This window comes from Gobius niger (genome assembly GCF_951799975.1).
Source record: "Gobius niger genome assembly, chromosome: 8".
Lineage (NCBI taxonomy): Eukaryota > Metazoa > Chordata > Actinopteri > Gobiiformes > Gobiidae > Gobius > Gobius niger.
In genome coordinates, this window is record NC_136859.1 from 13,090,507 (window position 1) to 13,111,733 (window position 21,227).

Below are 21,227 nucleotides of genomic sequence, written 5' to 3' on the forward strand. Positions count from 1 at the left end.
CCACATGTGCCGCCCATCATGTAAATCATACAGGCGACTGTCACGTGTGTTTTAATAAAACATAGAAATGTAAACATGACTTTATCAAATAGTAATGAGGAGGTTGCATTATTTCTGATCTGTTTTGTGCAGAGGAACATCATCATCATTCCCTATGATGTAAACATCTAATGAACAGCTGCAGGGACAGATGTGCTTCATGGAGTTCTGGACAGTCCAATTGCGTCCAGTTCTTTAGGTTCCTTTGTGAGCCAGTGTACGACACTGAGATGGTCAAATGTACACGCTCACTTTTATGTTACATGACTTAACACTGGTGATCCACATGTGGCTGTGGCTCCTCCTGTGGCTCCACCGACATCACATATGATCAACCAACACACACATGCACCACATGTATGTGCGAACCCTCACGGTCCAGATGAAACGTGACATGATGAAAACTATAAGAATTATGTTTTTGTTTCTTAATTTTATCATAACCCCTGAGTAAATGTTTGTCTAATTAAGGTTTAGTGTTGATAAAGCAGAGAAAAAACATAAAACAATGTTGAAAATTCTGATATGTGTAAAAAATACCCCAGAAAAAAATAAATCACAATTATTTTGATGAGACACAAGAAAACAGGTTTAGATTCATTGCGCTTTGATTCATTTTCATTTTTTTCTTCAGTTTGCCGCTTGCAGATTTACTCAGTAAAAAGAGAACTACACTCGAGTACAGATACTACTTCAAAATAATATTACTTGAGTAAACAATTAAAAATATAAATAAATGGATCCCAGAAAGAATAGTTATTGCTGCGGTAAATACATAAATGCATAAGTAGTAGATGATAAGAAATGTACAAATAAATCAATCAAATCAAATACATAAACCCCTTTCTTTTTTCTTCCCACCTGTGCACCTTTTGCTATAGGGTTAAATCCTGCTTTAGTCCATATAAATCACAGGCATCAGAGGAAATGCTTTACAACAGTTTATTTCAGATTGTTTATAATATAATGATGATAATTATTAACAAATATTACTGGATATGACGTAGCTGACTCTTCAGCCAATCAGAGCGCAGGCTCACCTGCCCAAACGCCCTCAAGCTGATTCACGTGTTTTCATTGGACAGAGCGAGTGTCCGTCAAATCTAGTTGGAAAAACCCGCGAGCTAAACACAGCTGTGATGTTTTATATTTTTATCCTTAAATGACGAAACTGCGGAGAAATGAACCACATCAGTTTGATCAGGACATTTGGCAGCACGTTTTCAAGAGGAACTCTGACAGAGATGCGGGACTTTGTGGAGAACAGCAGCGGAGCCGAGGCCCGACTTTGTCGGGGTGACAGCGGTGTTTCCCTGCATCATGCGCACTGGAACCCGGGGCGGATCCGAGGATCGCCGCGGTCACCGGACAACCGGACGTACGGGAGACACGGAGTCTGAGACACGAGGACGTTTGAGGACAGAGATGGAAGCGGACAGGAGAGTTTATGGAGTTGGCAGTGACGCATATGGAGGAGAAGAAACGAAGGCGTCAATGGTGAGTTGTGCTTTGGTGTCGCTGTTGTTGTGAGTAAAATGGCGATAACCTATAGCTCACACATATAATGTAATAAATGATGAGAGTGGTGACCTGTAGCCGCTGCTGCGGTTGGGGAGGTGTGATGCGTAATAGCGCAGAGCGCGCTTGGAGAGCCTTTGGCACCGCTGGACGTTCAGTTCCTCCACAGGTGTGGGCGGGGGTGAAGATCTGGGGCTGCTTTACTTATTGCATGTGGGGCTCATTTGGCAAGTTTGTGATTTATTTCTGTGCGTTTGAGTTTTGGAATCGTCATCGCAAAACACTACGTAAAATAAAGTCGTTTCTGAATCGGGTTAAATGTAATGTAAATGTACATACCCTCAATGGGAGCTTGGGGGCGCTGTTTTAGTAAACGTCTTATATGGTCGTAATTAAGGGATAAGACAAACGACCACTTGTGTCGTTTTCTGTTGGAGGACAGTCTCGCTGAGAAGGATGAGGGAGACTAGGATTATGATTAGAGAGAGAGTCTGGTCCTGTGAAAAAAACGTTGTACCATAGGAATAATACAACAGAGTACCTGGATCAACATTTAACTTATGTTGCTTTGCTCCTTCCCTGTTAAACAGCATAAAGGTATTTTGCCAGGAGGTCTAGAATCTATTTTACAGGTTCTGACCCCAGTGAGTTGCACATGTTTTAATGACAGGAGAAAACAGAGCACCCAGAAGAAGCCTGGGCAGAAACAGGGGAAACATGCAAACTCCACACAGAACCTTCTTGCTGGACACCATTGGTTATTTTTGAAAACTGGATCCAAAACACAACATATTATCACACTTTTTTTTTTACTACGTTTTAACCTCTTAAACCTCCGCCTGAACCGAGCACATTTTCTCTAGTTCGGCTTTACCCAAATCTTAAAGCTTCTTGAAAAAAAAGTGTGGATGAAAATGCAACAAAGTGAGAAAAAAAAGACAAATAAGTGAGAAAAAAAAAGACAAAGAAGCAACAAAAGAGCGACTAAAACATGCCAGAGAAGCAACGATAATACAATAAAAAAGTGATGAGAAAACATGACAACAAAACTACGAAAACACGGAAGAAAAAAAACTGGGAAAGCACCTGAAAAAACGACAAAAACATGACTAAAGGACTGCGTAAAAAAACAAAAACAAAACTATGAAAACTCCACAAAAAATAGCGAAAACATGACAAAAAACTACGAAAACACCTCAAAAAAACATGAAAAAACAAATAAAAAACTGCGGAAAACCCCCCCCAATGAAAACAAAAAACATGGGGGGAAAAATTACAAAAACAACAAACTATAAAAACGAAACTACAAAAACATTAAAAAAAACTATGAAAACACAGATTAAAAAATAAAAAAAATAAAAAAAATAAAAAAAAATGAAAATACCACCAAAAAAAATAGCGGAAAAATGAGAAAAAAAAACAATGTAAAAAAATAAATGTAATAAAAACTACAAAAACTAAACTAAAAAACACATGGAAAAAGTTAGTGTTAGTTTTGTTGGTCTAAGCTTTCAAATGAGGCGTCACACTGTTGCTCTCCAGTCGAGAAGCCTTTAGATTTGGGTAAAGCCGAACTGGAGAATAATCTTCACCAGCTGATGTAATGTGGTGGTGCTTCTGCTGTTAAAGCCTCTCTGCACTCAAACTGCCTCCACAACAAAACAAGACAAACATAAAGCATGAAACAGCAAGGCTTAGTTGTCCAAAAGACTCGAGCCAGAACTCACATAACGCCGTCATTTTCAGTCATAAAAGTCCTGTCTCTATTTGTAATCTGTAATTAATTCACGATTTATCCGCTCTTTTTCTGCAGACGACCGACCATCTGTGCACTGAGGAAGGCGAATGAATATCTGTCACTGTCGGTGATTTGTGACCGGAGCTCAGCCATTTATATTGTACAGTAGACGCCTGTGGATCTGTCACATGGAGGCCTATAGAGTGAGGTACCTTTAACAGCTGCCAGTCAGGAAGTCAGCTGTGTGTGGGTCCGGAGGTGGAGGCTAGAACGAGGAGGCGTGCTCAGGCAGGTCCTCCAGCACCTCAGGCTGTGCTCCACGTACAGTTCTGTCGGATAATTTTAGACCTGCAAAATGTTAATTGTACAGCCATACGACGTCTGACTCTGCTGGTTCTGGTACACAGGGTACACACGCCGAGGTGGATGAAGTGTCTTGCTCCAGGGCACATTGGGTATTCTGCAAGAAGGGATAACGGGTCATCAAATGTGTTGTAGTTTTCACCACTAAAACAATTCATCAATACGTTTTACAGTTTGTTTCACTGTGGATTTTGTGACTAATATTTATGTAAGGGATAATCCCGCTTATACCATGGTCCCGCGAACTGAAATTGCTCATTGGGGCCTGCTTGCTTATTCTTTTAAATCAATTATCTCACTTTTTAAGCTGTTTTACCTTAAGCTAGTTCCAGCTCAATTGTTTAGCATTACCATGGAAACAGCTGCAGTGGAGAAAAAACATAAAAACTCTTAAAAAGAACCCTAATATTTCTGAAACTCAACGGAGAGTTACTGAACATAGCCTACTTATTTCTCAGACTCATTAGCCAAAAATGCCGCACCTACTAATAAAATGTTTTTTTTTGGGGGGGACTAAAGTCACTACTAGTACTTCCGGAGTTAGCGTTACACCATTAGCATTTTTCTCCACTAACCCGGATGTACCGATTTTGGCAAATAATACTTTTATAGCAGTAGGTTCAGCCTTTTTGGCTAATGGGTCTGATAAATAAGTATGTTCAGTAACTCTCTGTTGAGTTTCAGAAGTGTGGTATTAAAGAGTTTTTTGTAGTTTGCGGACCTGGAAGTAGAGCTGTGATGTCACCACTTAAAGGAATAGGCCACCGTTTTTACATACTAAGATATGTTCTTACCTCACTTTAGACGTGTTAATATATCCCCGTCTGGTCTTTGTCCGTGCGCTCTGTCACGCAAACGGAGCACATACGCAGCCTCTCCCACATGTCATATAGCTCCAAAAAAGCTCACGATAGAAGCTACCAAGCTCTTCCACGTGTTCCCTATTTAAATAAAGTTACGTGAAGTGTTTTCATGCGAAGTATATTTACACAGAAATGTAGCATGTCGATTTTATAAGCAGATAAAAATGGGGACTATATTGTGAGGCGTAATGATATGAGGAGTAAAACGTCCGCGCAGTAACTCCTAAAGGTTATTGACGGAAGTGAGCGGCGAAGTCTTTAGGAGTTACTACGCGGACGCTGTGCTCCTCGTATCATTACGCCTCACAATATAGTCCCCCTTTTTATTTGCTTATAAAATCGACATGCTACATTTCTGTGTAAATATACTTCGCATGAAAACACTTCACGTAACTTTATTTAAATAGGGAACACGTGGAAGAGCTTGGTAGCTTCTATCGTGAGCTTTTTCGGAGCTATGTGACATGTGGGAGAGGCTGCGTATGTGCTCCGTTTGCGTGACAGAGCGCGCGGACAAAGACCAGACGGGGATATATTAACTCGACTAAAGTGAGCTAAGAACATATCTTAGTATGTAAAAACGGTGGCCTATTCCTTTAAAGCTGGGGTATACCTGATTTTTCAACTTTGACATTTATTTTTTTGGCCCAAACTCGTTTCTAGCTCTTACAATCCCTCCTGCATGTCCAAATTGTTCTTGCAAATTGTTTATTTGCATGTTTCACGCCCGTGTACAGCTTTGAGCAGTGGAAAAGTGCAAAAGGGGTGGCCACCCCTAAAAAAAATGTTACTCATTTAGAGTAGTATTTCTATCTTCTATCGCTCAATAAATAATTAGGTGAAGACAATTTAACAATATCTGTTTTTTGCTGTGTTTATAACTCACCCTGAGGTGGTTAAAAACAAATTTACTTTTCAACAACAAAAAGTCAGGTAGCCCAGCTTATATAACTGTTATATAACTCTAAAAAAAAAAGAAGTGTTATTTAACTGTTGCTGGACTAGGTGTACATTATCACTTTTTAACGACACCCTCCAGCCAATCAAAATCGAGTATTCACACAGACCATGGTATAAATCAGTCTAAAAAGTAAGAGGAGTTTTGATGGTGGACAGCGGGGAAGGTGCGTGTGAGCAAAAACATTTCTGCTTAGGGCACCAAAATGGCTCGTAGCGGCCCCTGAAAAGGTCAGAAATGTATCATTGTGGGATCCAAATATTTCATAGGAGGATTTAAAGCTATATTCTCATGTAGTTACAAACTCTACTGATCGCCATTTTAACACTTTCTTTCCACAAGCTGTGATCACTTTCACCAAGGCACTTTCATTTTATGGACTTTTTACTGTACAGTCTTTTACCCTCAAGCGCATATGTGTATGTTTGTTTTTATGTTGTTTAATGTCCTTTAACATATCGACTTGCACATTTCGCACATTTTGTTCCAATGTGGTTTAATACAGCAAATGGCTAATAAACTGAATCTGAAACTACTTAACAGCACTCTCAGCATAATGGGAGGCAGGAAAAGATGGGAGTCTCTCCTCCACGAGAAAAAGCGAACACAACAGATAATAAATGATCACGTTAGTAAATTGGTGTTTGTCAATGTGCCCCTAACCACACAAATTCAATGTAACTTGTAATATGAGCATAATGGGCAGTGTGGGCCTTAAAAAAGCTGCATTTAGTTTGCAGATAAATGAACCTCTTTACCCCGGCCTTGAACCTGAAGCACATTTTCTTCTGTCAGCTTTGCCCAAAACGTTTACAGCCTCATTTGAAATTTAAGCTAAAACCTACAAAACTCATCTAAAGTAATCTTTTTCCTCATGTTGTTGCAGCGCAACACTTTTTTGTAATTTTTCTGTTACTCTTCTGTGTTTTTTCTCACATTCGTGTCACTCTTTTGTTGCATTTTCAACACTTTTTTGGGTGAAGCCAAACAGAAGAAAATGCACTCGGTTACGGCGGGGGGTAAGAGGTTAATAAACAAGAAACCAAGGCACTCTCCAGTGAAGTTAAAAAGCCTTTATTAGCCTAAAAGACCTTCATTGAGGGATAAACAGACTTAAAGGAGCTGTACCTGATTTTACAAAGAAACAGGGTCGCTCAAATTTCAAATTGCTATTTTCTGGTCCAAACTCATCTCAAACTTTCCTAATTCATTTACAACATCATAATTCGTCACAGGGACTGAATTTAAACCAGGTTTCACAACTTTCAGGGAGGAAAACTGTCACTTCACTGTAAAATATGCCTTATAGCCTGACATTTCATGACTGTTTAAAAGGCTTTAAAACCAGTATTTTTTGGATAAATGTCTGCTTTTGCCATATAGCCTTCTAAAGGACAAAACAAATGTTATTGCAATAACGGAAAATAAAAAAATCAAGGATAGCGCCTTTAAAGCAGTACTAAGTAACTCTTCCCCCTAGAGGCCATAAGCGCAACTGCAGGTGTAGTAGCAAGTTACGATTTTTTAACTTATTAATTGTCTTGGAGAGTAAATACTACGCCGACAGGAAAGACGAAGGGAGAGAGGGTTACTGTGCATCCAATTATACAATAGAAATATTTTTTTTCACTCAAACTTGGCTGTAAATACTGTTTAAAGTGACGTTAGCCCGCAGTTAGCTTTGCCCGTTAGCATGTTAGCTTCTTCTTCGTGATTCCATTAGTGTGTATTGCTTTCTCCGGACCGGTGGCAGTCAAATTGCAAACATGGTTTTCTGGTCAGAGACAACAGGGGAGATGAAAGACCCTCCAATCATCCCATAAACACTTGTATTACCCCCACAGGGACTACGAAAAGGATTTATTAAGGTAAACACGTTACTTAGTACTGCTTTAAAACACCATGTGGGCTACATACAAGTAACTCAGGGTTCCTCCACCTGTAACAGGAAGAGTGAGCACAGAGAGAAGCGGTAAATGTTTATTTCCAGTTCCTTTCTAACTTCTAAGTCATAAGCAAGGGGAAAGGATGCAGGAAAGGAGTGAAACCATATTCATACTCTTTCTATGTAACACTGCACCAAGGGAGCTGCAGATATTACCTACCCACATTTTAAATATACACAAGAAAAAATAATAAATTCATGAATTGTATCAAAGTTAATCAAGACAGGGTCCCCAAGCCACTTCCACACAGAGCTAGCCTGTGTCACTCAAACAAGATGATGATTTTTATCCCCCCCCCCACACATTTCTTTTTTCATATCAAAGCCCTGTCGTCCAGACTGTGCGCTGTTATCAAACATGACAGACTCTATATTTTGACTGTAATAAAATGAACGTGTGTTTCCCCTGACAGGCCGTAGCTCATTTCCAGTAAAGTGAGAAATGAAAGGTGAAAGCTGTACGTTCATCTGACAGTGTTTGAGTCCACACTGCGCCCCGTGACACCTTAATGATACCTCTGTCTGTACATCACTTTACGCTATGTTCCCATTAAGAGCGAGGGGCGGGGCTAAAGGAAGAAGGGACCAAAACAATTTAGACGAGAGAACATCGTGAACGGGACAGGGCTGTAAACGGCAACCTCAAATATGACGCTGTAGTAAATGTAAGTGAATGTAGCCTATGCATACAAAGAAGGTGATACAACCTGGGTGGCACAGACAGTGTTTGTAAAGGCTGTAGTTCTTCCTTCAAGTGCAGTGGTCCTAGGTTAGATTCCCTCTTTGCAAAATGGAGAGGGAATGAGGAGTTTAGATGGTGATCCAGTTCCCCTAATGAGCAGATGAAAAGTAAGTAAGTGCTTTATTTATCATAAAGCACTGAACAACAAAATAGGTGTTAGTCCTGAGCTGGCCAGGTGGAGGAAACATGGCTGGCTGCCTTCAGTGCTCCACTGATCCTCTGGAATGGCGCACCACCTCCTGGGTTTGTCCTTGTTTCAGAGCGTGGTGTCCTGCACTGATCAGCTCATCCACCTCCTCCTCCTTCCTCTTCCTCCTGCGCACTCCCAGTTTCCTCTTGTGACGCCTCCACTGTGCTGCCGATGTGGGGGCTCTTGGTGCTTCTTCAGTGTCTCAAAAGAAGACATTTGTAGGTCTCAAATGTCTTTAGCTCATAAGCTAGCTGTTTGTTTACTTTCTTCAGGACCATTACATTACAGCAAGATGACAAGACCTATACAACGAATAGCTTTTGCAACGGGACTGGCTGCTAGTTGGTCATTTCTATACTCACTACTGCCACCTCAGGTCTTATGCGTAACTGCAGTCTCTATTAAAGGGATTGGATGCAAGTTGGTCATTTTATACTCACTACTGCCACCTCAGGTCTTACGCGTAACTGCAGCTACTATATTAAGCTCGTGCATGACGGCACTTCAGACCCGAATTAACACCTTTTTGAGTGACAGTGCAGGATTATAGAGGCAGTTGTGGTGAATAGGTCTGAGCTCATTCTACACATTAGGACATTAATGGAACATGTAGGGGGAGGAAAATACATAATTTTAACATTTTTAAACTCTGCATAGTCCCGTTGACATTTAACTAAAATGTGCACCTGTTTCTGTTTATTTAGCCCACACCGGTACGTGCACATGTTCGGTGATGACTTTGTCTTTTAACAGGCGAGAGTCAAGTGGCAGAGAAAGGAGCTGAACCGTGGCATTTTTGTGACAAGTGTGTTGTGGTGGGCCCGCGGAGGGTTACCTCCTGTCAGGCCGTGCTTTGGGGGTCTGCTGATTATAAAACAAAAACATGGGGCTGGTAAAACTGGGAATAGAATGCCACTTGTGTGTGTGCACCTATAAATACCTTGTGTGCCAACTGCGAATACAAGCAGGGAATGCACATGAATATGCCATTACAGAGCAGCAGCATCAGTGTGGCATCACAGACAACACGAAAGTCCAAAGATTTCTATCATCTAAAAATAAGAAGTCAACTCAAGACGGCTATGTACTAAACAGTAAGAATATTAGGTGAAAATGTAATTAATGTACAAAGAAAGTAGACCTAATTTAAATACAGTATTGTTTATAAAGAAATACGTTTGTTCATGATGTATATTCAACACAACTTAGTGTCATTTTATACAACTGCTCTCGTGTCAGTGAGTTTTAAAGGCAGTGTCTCTCTCACCTCTGCACAGATAAATCATGGGGTTTTGACAGGTTCATGAGGCAGACGCGATGATCACAACAGATCATCTGAGTGAACAAAACAGGATGGAGGCACGGAGCTCAGCGCGAGGTCAGCATACCACAGTGTGAAGGAGCAGACAGCAGCGACAATAAAGAAATAGTGTCTGGGTTAACAGGACAAGAATACTTATAAATACCCATTAAAGTATCACAAGATGGACGTAGACATACTTTTTTAGCATGCATGATTGACTGTCCATTTGTGAACCATCCAAGAGAAATGATATGACGCACAGGCTGAGAGTGTGATGCAAAGTTGACTTTTTTTTTTCTTCATTAGCACGGAGTAGTATTAACACTTTAGATTACAGACCACACATTAAAGTGTAAGATTGAATAAAGGTTGCGTCTCACTTTAGATTACAGTCCACACTGGTGCATATTAGGTAAAGTGTATTTGTGCATTAGTTACATCATAATTGTCCCCAATATGCGAAACTTGTACGCCCTTTATAAAGCTGGCACATCTATAACGGTCTTATTTTATAAAAGTAGATATAGTTTAAAACAAACTTTTTGTGTGTGTCAAATTTAATGCTTTTTATTACCATGTTGGATGCCTAAATATTATATTTTGAATGCCCCAAATGCTAAAAATCTCAGCATTCCGTATGATTTGTAAACAGTCAATCAAACAAGGGCATGAAGGGAAATGTTGCGATCAAGAACTTGTTTTAGACCAGAGTTTTTGTTTTTTACATATGTATGCAATAAAAATAGTCGAGCGATGTCATTGTTGTGGGTTCTGTCTTTAAGGAGAAACTATATTTTCTAAGAAGTTAAGATTCAATGCCATTTTGGATCTGATTGAATGCTTTCATTTTGGCATAATTACTTTTAATGCTTTTCAGTGCCCCACAGAAACCCTGATATAGAATCTGAACTAAATTGTATGGAAGTTTTGCATTGCATTACCTTCCATACAAAGCTATCCTTGGTCCCAGTTTACTTCGCAGCATAGTAATAACATGGCAATAGGACGGAAATAACATTGCAACTATAGGAACAGCATGGGACTTGGGTCTTTATACTGACGTTTCCATATAGGACATCGTCTAAAAGAAAACCACAACAAACAAACAAACAAAAGTGAAAGGGGGGAGGGGTCCTAAAATGTCTGGAATGAAGGAGACATGCACATTCCTTTGCCCCGTTGTCCCCCCTCCAAACAGCAGCTGGGACAGGTGTGTTTTTAATGGTAGAAAGTGTCCTTGGCGTCCTGTTGTGGGGAGACTGTGTTTGTGCTGAGCCTGCACCCTGTCTGCGGCTCTCTGCATGTGAGCAAGAAGAAGAGCCCTGTGTAATTATAAACAACCAAAAAATTCCCTCTCAAACACACCCTAATGACCAGAATAGACACACGGGGTTGCAGGGAAGAGATCGGGAGACAATATCCCAATATCGCCCATGCAAAATACAGGAGTCAGCTCGTGTGTATTGTTTAAGGAGACAGTCTGTGGTGCAGGAAACAGAGAGATCCTGTTTATGAGGCAAAGGCATTGTTCGGCTGATTATACACCCCGCTCCCCGCTCACCCCTGGTACACGACTACAACACACTCGTATACAAAACATAGATCTTGTGTTACTACTTGGAGCACTCCCATAGACGAGAGCACAGCAGTGATTTCCCCTTTGACGCTTTAAACGCAGCCGCTGTGTCTGCTGAGGGGTGTGTCCAGAAGCAGGCGGCGTGTCCCTTTAAACAGGTCAAAACAGTGAGTTGCTGCTAATTTTAAATGACTGTGATTGTGAGGGCTGGACCAGGACTATAATGTATGTAGTCTAAACATTAGGGCTGGGACAATCCACTTTTGTCATGATCCGATACATATCACGATACTCGGAGGCCGATCCGATACAAATTGCAATACAATAAGTAATTATTATTTGTAATATGTTAACCTTAAAATGTATAAAAAGGAAAACAGTCATGTGTCTAAAGTCCATTTGACATTTAAGATCAAAAGTGCATTAACCTACAAAGTAGCAAAGCGCTGTTACTGGAAAACAAAGGAGTGCAGGATGAAAATGTCTTCTTTAAAAAAAAAGTGGCAAAAAGTGACAAAAATTAGACAAAAATGCGACAGAAAATATTTAAAATGCAACAAAAAATGGCCAAAAATGCGAGGGCAAATAAGTGACTTTTAAGTGACAAAAAAACATTTAAAAAGTGATGGCAACAACAAGGTTTGATCCGTTTTGTAGGTCTCCTCTTTCAAATGAGGTGTCCCGCTGGCCTATAGGCTCCAGTCGAGAAGCTTTTAGATTTGAGTAAAGCTGGACTGGAGAAAATGCGCTCGGTTAAGGGGCGGGGTAAGTGGTTCAATATAACAACATTGACCATAGTGCCTTACAAACGAGACCAGATACAAAATACAATAGGAAAAATTAAGGTGTTTCATATCCCCCAATATCACAACAGGAGTTGGCTTAACCTTTTAAGCCCCGCCTAAACCAAGTGCATTTTCTCCAGTTCAGCTTTACCCAAATCTAAAAGGTTACAGCCTATATGTTTACAGTGGGGGAATACAGTAGTTGGCCAAAATAGAAAGTATTGGGAACTGACCAAATACTTCCCCCCCCACTGTATATGTTGCACGATGGAATCGGAAAAAAAAAAAAATCCTAGTTGTGAACTTGTTTATAACAATGGCCAATAAAACATAGGCCAGTGTAAGGCCTCATTTGAAAGCTATGACCTAAAAACTCATCTAAACGGATCATTTTCCTGTTTCTGCGTCACTTTTTGGACATTTGTTTTCATCACTTTTTGTTGCATTTTCGTTACACATTTTTGTCAGTTTTTTGTCACTTTTCTGTTGTTTTTACGTCTTTTTTCTGTTGTGCCTTTATGGCTTTTTTGTTGCACTATCGCTGCTGTTTGGTTCACTTTGCGTTTTCTTGCTCTTTTCTCTTTTGTTGCCCTTTCAACCTTGTTTTCGTCTCATTTTTTGCTCATCTTTCATCTTGAACTGACCTGTCAAATAAAGCCTGTGGGCCAAACATTCCAAAAAAACAAAAACGAGGCCTAAACAAGACATGACAAAACTCTCATTCTGATTATGAAAAACCCTGGGTGGAAACACAGGATTATGGCTGTGTGACTCATTGCTTCTGATAATGTATTTCTATGGCAAATGCAGACCTCCATAGTGGTGTTGTTCTAGACTGTACACATGTTGAGTTTATATTGACTCACTGATAAGAGGTCCTGTTGCACTTTTTGCGCCGGAAAAATGAGCAAACTCCCTCCGCGTGTGTTTTCCAGCTAAAACATGACTAATGCGTTACCTTGAGGCTCCGGTGCCGTCTCTGACTGGATCTGGCAGCTTTATCTGAGCAGCATCATTCTCTCTTTGCTAATCGCAGATCAGATGAGCCTGACTCACATATGGTCTGTTCCGACAAGTCCAATATTAATCACTTTGTCTGCAGAGGAAAACAGCTCCATTGTTGATCAGTAAATACGAGTTGAGAAATCCAAGTTAAGATTAACCTCAGTCAGACCACAGTAGTTTTCCTTTTCATCTCAGTCATTTTTGGTTCTTGCCCAATTAAATCAACACTGGAAAGATTTTGTACATTTCTACATGCGCCTCAAGTCACACTTTTCTTTTGTTTTTGAATATGTTGAACACAATCAATGAAGTTTTTAAAGTGCATCATAAATAAAGTTTGTATGGTATGGTATTAAACTAAATAAATCTATCTATCCCATCCATCCATCCATCCATCCATCCATCCATCCATCCATCCATCCATCCATCCATCTATCTCATCTATCTATCTGTAATTAAAATGAATAAAGTGTAACAATTGCAGATGTTTGAGAACCCCAGTTACTGTTATTTTTACAATAGGCCTGGAGCAATAGACTCACTGTAGTTTATCTGTACAGTGATTACTAATTAACCTCATTATGGTGCTGCTCATTCTTCTTAAAGACATGTTTTTGCTGTTTATAAACACTGTGATCGCTCCCATATCAAGGTTTATATAGTCTATAGTTTATGGAGTTATTTGCGTGAATTGTGCAACTTTCTTTTTAACTCCATCTTGCTCTAGTGTTTCCCAATACAGTGGTACAGGGACAACTGGGACAAAGATAAATGTAACAGGAGCTGTAAATAATGTTTTAGTAACATTAACAAAGTGTATAAAAGAAAATGTTTATATATTGTAAGAAACAATAGATCATGAAACCACTGCTCTATGGCACATGTTGTGTCTGTACTCTACATGAGCAGGCTGTCCCTTAGAGCTCAGGAAGGCACACTAAAGTCACACATACACACACACTCTGTCTTGATCACAGGGTCCCGGGATGAGAACCTCTGGTCTGGCCTTTCCCACCGCTGCCCCGCGCACTATCAACACACCCGCAGCAAGGAGGTGGAGGTGAAGAAAGTGGCGACAGTCAATGGAAAGGACAGGCACTGTACATTACCGCTGCGCACAATGCTTACCTAAAAAGGAAAGAATAGGTTGCAACAATTTGTTAGGCAAATACGGTATTCTCATTAGTTATTGCTATGAACCCGTGTCAGTCTTACAAGCCAATGCAAAAGATTTATGGTGAGGCCATCAGATGTACAATGTAAGTGCATAGAAGAGTAAAGAATAGGGCTGGGTACTGTTAAACAATACCAGCATGGCTGATTCGCACTGCTGCCCCATCAAAGCAGCTCCTTTGTCTCCTCCTCTTACACAACGACCCCCGTCTCACACAAACAAACTAATCTGCTCTCATCTGTGGACACGCTCATTACAAAGCAGAAATCGCTGTTGCTACAAATGGGGTCAAGTTCACTTCTCTCCGAGTAAGCAAAGGTGGGTCATTGTGAGTTAACTCCTTTTGTACTCCCCCAAACTTTGTATTACAGCAATGTTACTGTCAGTCAACCTTATCACTTACATACTAGAATAATCACTCTTCACAATATGAGAAATTCGAGAAGCAATACAATCTTAAATCTGACATTATTTATGAGAGACTTGAACTTTATTATACTTTGCCTTACGATAGTTCCTTCTAGTCATTTATATATTTGCTTCTGCTCATACTGACATGTTTACATTGACTCTGAACAACAGGAAATAACGAAGCAGTCATATTTTTCAGTTAAAATGTATTAACAACATACCCTTAAGACTGAACAAAGTATAACAAACAATAACTTACTTTGACAACATATTGTAAACCAAATATATAATCACAATGTTTATAACCCCTGCAAAAGGCTTAGAAAAATATTACAAACAGGAAGTGGCTCTGTTACAAAAGAATCTATAGATAATCCTTATAAACATTATTAATATTTCACTGCTATTGATTGTTGTAAACATTGTGGGCGAGTGTCGTAAGGTCCATAAGGCGAGGTATGCAACTTCCTGATCCCCCTTGACCAGCTGTATCTGCACTAAGACATCTAGTAAAGCCAAAACAATCTTAGGACACACAAAGTAACAATGGCAACAATAGCAGCCGACAAGTGCGAGAAAAAGTCTTTGGCCAATCTGATGAGGGAAGATTAGACAGTCTACAGACATAAATGCTGGTGTTTCCCCCCAAACTTGAGCTATGATAAGGCACTTTAAGGACATACACATAACCGTATGCTGAACAGTTCAAAACGTAAGCTTAGTGTCTGATAGACGAAAGATTATTGTGCTTTGAGGCTCTTTTCATGTACCTTGCACTTGTTGAGCCTGTAACGCTTTTCCCAAGACTTTGTTTGACTTCAGTTCATTTTCACATAGCCATAGATTTGTAACCAGATGAGGTCGGACTATTTGAGGAAAATCTCCAGAACAAATACAATCGGATAATGCTGGTCAGGATGCCGGGCGTGTTGGGCACCTGTAACACAAGAGGAAACATGAGGAGATCACTTTATACAACAGATGATTTTTGATTAGTAAAAACTGTATGTTACTGACCACAATGTAGTAGTCGTCCAACTGAAGGCCATACAGCACCCAGGAGGTGGAGGTGAAGAAAGTGGCGACAGTCAATGGAAAGGACAGGCACTGTACATTACCGCTGCGCACAATGCTTACCTAAAAAGGAAAGAATAGGTTGCAACAATTTGTTAGGCAAATACGGTATTCTCATTAGTTATTGCTATGAACCCGTGTCAGTCTTACAAGCCAATGCAAAAGATTTATGGTGAGGCCATCAGATGTACAATGTAAGTGCATAGAAGAGTAAAGAATAGGGCTGGGTACTGTTAAACAATACCAGCATGGTATCGGGAAAAATAAAGCATCGAAAGGAGGTAGGCTACCGGAAAAATCAGCTTATATTGGTCAAGGAACAGCATTAAAGGAAGTCATTTGGTTGTTTCAGCATTTTTTTTAACTTATATTTGCCTCATTTTTTTAAACTTATTTTTGCTATTTTTTTATTTCAAATATTGTTCCTATTTCTCTAAATTTTTTCCAATTTTATGACCCAATTAATTTCCAATTTTTTCAACTATTTTCCTCCTTTTTTTATTATTACTATCATTATTATCATTATCATTATTATTATTATTATTATTATTATCATCATTATTATTATTATTCATTTATCAGTTTGTCCCAATTTTTTCTCCAAATTATTCCCCATTTTTCGCACATTTCATGACATTGGAGATGAACCCGATGTTGTAAATTTGCAGATCTTCCATTCCATTATAGTTCCGTTTCCTGGTTCAAGACGACAAATATTTTACTATATTTATCGGAAAGAGTATCTGTATCGAAAACCAAGTATCGTCAAAGTACCAGTATTGGAAAAAAAATTGACGGTACCCAACCCTAGTAAAGAACATGCCCAAATGGGAGTTCATGCAAAACAAAATTGAGAATACCTCATCTTCAACTTCTCAGCATGGCTACTAAATGAAAGCATTTTCCACTTTACAACACGTCTGGAAGTGTTTTATTAGAAACCTAAACTACATTAAGATGACACTGTATGAAAATGTCTATTTTATTGAAGGGGATTGTGCAAAGATACTGATATGCAAAGAATAACAGGATAAAGCAGATGAGAGGAAGAAAGGCAGGAAACTGGGGGCAGCTGGGAGAGCAGAGGCAGAAGGAGAGAAGGAGACAAACAGGAAAATGGACATGAACATGAGAAGACATAAAAGACAGAGTGGTCACCGGGGATAAATGCACGTGAACAGGTCACATTAAGGACTGAAGAGGCGAAATAAGTGCCGTGAAACAGAAACAAACATGCAGTGGAAAAATAACCCGTTTTCTAAGCACGTTAAGTTCAAGTAAAATGTGTGGGTATTTAAAAGTATTTCAAAATGTCTGAATTATGAATCACATATACTTTAACTTTGAGGTTTTTACAAATTATCACCAACAACGTTACCAGATCTGTGAGTGGAGACAGGTACATGCTGACTGTGATGGCACTACACGTGAGGCCGAGCTGGTTAAGCCGGGTGTCTCCCTCTGGTAGAAAAGAAGAGAAGTAGAACCAACCTCCAGCCAAAACTCCTCCAGCAAACAGCGTCTGAGCCAGGTAAGGCCTCTGCAAAAGAACAACAAAGCCTTGTATAAACAAGAGAAGGCTGCACACTGAACACAATGAGGCCTCAACAAGGAAACTATCATCTGTTTTATTTGTTTAAGGAAGGAATCGGCAACATTTAACTACCTTTTGCCACGCACTTGTTTTTGATGTTTTTTTCCTTTTTGTTGTGAACAAAGTTTAGTGTTTAGTGTTAGCTCAACAGGATAATAAAAGGTTGGAGACCCCTGGTTTAAGCTCATTAAAACGTTTTCCACATAATGGTATAGTGACAGTCCGCAGTACTGGGTCTCTATTTGGTCTCCAATTTGTTTGAGTGAAAATTCAAATCCAAAAAGCATCTAGTCTGATGTCAAGATTAGTCTGGCCTTGACTAACTACATCATAATAAAGGCAGTACACTCACCTTCGGTTTTGTGTAGTGAATGAACACGTTGATGTACAGTATCTGAAGTGTGGCCCCAATGACATTGACGAATACAATTGTTTGGTCACTTTTTAGGAGTCCATAATAAAGCCATCCCAAGTTACTGCGAAAAAAAAAAAAAAAATCAATCATAAATCAATCAACCAACAGCCCAAAACACATATTTGATAATGCACTCACTTAAGACACGTGGTGAGGAAAGGTAGGAACTGGATGTTATCGGTACTTCTGGTTTCCCGCATCTTCTTCAGGTCGGATCTAAAAATAAAAGGGGACACACATAGTACAGTCAGTACAGTACTAGAGTTACACACATTGCACAAATCACTCATTATCATTCATCTGCACGGTAGGCACGGTGTCCAGGTTCCGATTGACTAAAAATATGCATACACGATTATGTTTTAAGTCAAAGAGAAACCATTTGAAGTCCAAAAATCTAAAACTTACAGTCCTGTCGAGAACATTCCGACCGTAAACACGATACAAGCCCATGACAGAAGCGATAACAACTCCATGGAGCGAAAGAAAAAGAAAACAAATGCACACAACCGCACACTTCACCAATTTTATCCCTTTTTGGACTTATAAACAAATAAAAATGCTGCTAAGCCCGTGCTGACGTATGGTCTTCAGCTGTTGACTTCCGTGTTTGCAAAAGGAGTACTTTTTCCTGCACGCTGATTGGCTGCTGCGCTACACGGGCTTTTTTTTTTGTTATAAAAAAAAAAACTTTATTTAAAAAAACAGGTTTCAGTCGCCTATCGTGGATGAAACGTAAGTAAAACACTAAACAAATCAAAAATAAAGGAGTTTAATATTTTAACCAATAAACTTAGATGAAGTTCATGCCATAAGTTTTTTGGGAAGAGTACCCTGCTCAAGTAGCCATTACTGAAACAATTGCACGTTGTTTCTACTTTTACAACCTTAAGCAAATACTTTGTATTGGTAAAACTGTTAGCTATTTGAAATAGCTAACAGTTTTACCAATACAAATTTGATGTTTAAACTGCTTATTTAGAAGGATAACATGATCAGTTGCAAGTTCATCAGTTGTATAATTATCATTTTATTTCAGTGAAGCAGCAATTTTAATGAAGAAATATTGGGCAGAAAAGTTTTTTTATTTGAATTTTTTTTTAGGTAAAGTTCCACAGCAGCTTGACTCATTCATTTCCCATTGACTTAACATGGTCGGCACGGCAACAGTTTAAAATTGTTTGCCTTCATCTATGTCACTTCCTGTCTGTGTCCAATAAGGAAGTGACACTATAAACGTCACAAAAATGGCCAAACTAAAGAAAGCTGGGTACAATCTATGGCAAAATCTTAAATATAATTGTGTTAACTATATTTGAGCAAATATCATGTCTAATGTGTCATATGCACTTCAAGCTTCTTCCTTGTTTCCCGTTTTGAATACAAACCGTGATATTCTTTTATGCAGATGTATTATTATTTTTTTTCGTTTCCAATTTCAATTCCACAATGTTTTTTTTTTCTGTAAATAAAATATGTGCCAGAGGTTCTTATCTTACTGGATTTCATTGCCCAAGTGTACGTCATCGCCTCACCTTTTAAATGATTTTTTCCTCTGTTGGCATTATAGGCACAGCTGTCTGGGCTGACATCTTCTACTTGGAATGTAAATACATCTCCGTGAGCTCATGTTGGAGTAAAACATTACGTCTGGTCGTAGGTCAGTAAATACCACCATGTTAGCTCCACTCATTCACTCAAAGGTGACCCATGTATTGACCCACTGTATAGATACATAGGTGCTACATTGCCGCCATTTCTGAGATTATTTGATCATCTGCAGTGGATTTGTGCCATGACGTGATTATGGAAAGACCAACAAGTCGGTTTTGAGTTCTGTCTTTGAATGTAATGTTGTGTGGTTTGACATGAGGCAGCGACTTTTGACAGTTTTCAGTCAGTTCTTTGGGCAGGTAGGTTTGTACAGGGCGATTCTGTTCATTCCAATACACCACAATGTTCAACTCTCTCTCTCTGCATCTATATCTCTCGCTCTTTGTCTAACCACCACTGCAGATCTACAATTTAGAGGGAGGCACATACAATGTTGAATTTTAATGTTTAAGATTATTGTGAAAGAACTACAACACAGTTATGAACAAAACATTTGACCCTTCATGCACCTCACATTGCATTAAAAAAAAGGAAAGAAAACATTATTTTAGGATGTGTTAAGAAAATGAAAAAACGGCTCATTGCCCTAAGGCTCTGGACAAATCAATCAATTTCTATACAGTACAAAAAAAACTAGACAAAGTGCTCAGGATGTCAAGGATAGAATTAGTTATTTAAAAAGCCTTTATTGTGCTGGGCTGATGAATCTTAAAGTCTTTAAAACACATAGCTGGTTTCTTCCACGTGTATTGGCTCTAAACAAGCCTTTGTCAAGAAGTACAAAAAATATATAGATTTTTTAGTGTTATCTAAACTTTATAGTAGAAAATAAAGGGAGTTTAAAAATGTTAAAATGAAGTATTTTCCTCCACCTACATGTTCCAGCAATGTCCTAAGATGTAGAATGAGCCCAGACCTGTTCACCACAACTGCCTCTAAAATCCTGCACTGTCACGCAAAAAAGTTAGCCAGGCTAACGCCAGACTAAAATCACAAGTGATATTTAGTCTGGGGACCACCAATTCATTTTCTCGTAGGAGAGGTGTGGTGTACGATCGTCCATAGCCATTTATTGGGCGCTACGAATATCTATCATGTATCTGCACGTAGCCACAGCCATTCGTATCATCGTATCCGATGACGTATGACGTACCCGCTGTAAACTTTTGAGCTAAACTATTTAGAACATGGCCTAAAGCTTGATCGAAAAATAGCGTTGCGTCTGCTGCTGTCATGTTTGATCCGTAAATACACTTCTTTTAAAAATCCGTAAATAAACTACAAGCTTACGTGTATCGAATAGCGCGTCATCGTCTTGCCGTCCCTCCTCGTTCTCCGATTGGTTTCCAGATCCATGCGAAATTTTCGGCCATGGTCCCCAGGCTGCTGTGCAGTTCGAAATTATTCGAGCGCACACAGCAGTCTGGCGTTAGCCAAGTTACAAAAAAGTGTTAATTCGGTCCGAAGTGCCGTCATACACGAGCTTAATATAGAAGGTGCAGTTACACATATGACCAGAGTTGGCAGTAGTGAGTAGAAAATGGCCAACTTGTATCTAGCCCCTTTGAACCATACATTTTACTTACATTTTAATCACCATAATTTTTAAAGGTAAGGTAAAGGTGCTTTATTTGTCATTTGTCACATCAACTGTACAATGAAATTTGCTTTTGACCCATCCCTCGACGCCACCGGTCGACCCAGTGGGCAGTGCTGCGCCTGAGGACCCATCTCCAGATGTGGAGCCAGGCTGGTGGTCAGAAACACCTGGCTGCATGATGCACCTATTGCACATGTTTTTAGTGGCAAACCCTGACCTTTTAGCTGTGAAGCATGAGCGCTAACCGCTGCGCTACCGTGCCGCCCATATTTTTGCCTGTATCATGACATTTTGATTTGTCCTGAGATCCCTGGCCTTAA

General features: G+C 39.5%; 1 protein-coding gene across 1 annotated transcript; it reads right to left on the minus strand.

Moving 5' to 3' along the window:
* Positions 1-14,818: 14,818 nt before the first annotated feature.
* Positions 14,819-18,284, minus strand: slc50a1 (solute carrier family 50 member 1). Its single transcript, XM_079560947.1, has 6 exons — positions 18,102-18,284; positions 17,832-17,909; positions 17,631-17,754; positions 17,063-17,224; positions 15,628-15,747; positions 14,819-15,547 (listed from the first exon to the last, which is right to left on the minus strand). Exons 1-6 carry the CDS (start codon positions 18,167-18,169, stop codon positions 15,440-15,442), a joined length of 660 nt encoding a protein of 219 aa, XP_079417073.1. The 5' UTR covers positions 18,170-18,284; the 3' UTR covers positions 14,819-15,439.
* Between the last annotated feature and the right edge of the window lie 2,943 nt (positions 18,285-21,227).

Coding starts and splice junctions, on each gene's coding strand:
- slc50a1 (XM_079560947.1), bottom strand. CDS start 18,169: ATGGAGTTGTTATCGCTTCTGTCATGGGCTTGTATCGTGTTTACGGTC. Junction 17,910..18,101: donor GGAATGTTCTCGACAGGACT/GTAAGTTTTAGA, acceptor TTTTATTTTTAG/ATCCGACCTGAAGAAGATGC. Junction 17,755..17,831: donor TTCCTCACCACGTGTCTTAA/GTGAGTGCATTA, acceptor TTTTTTTCGCAG/TAACTTGGGATGGCTTTATT.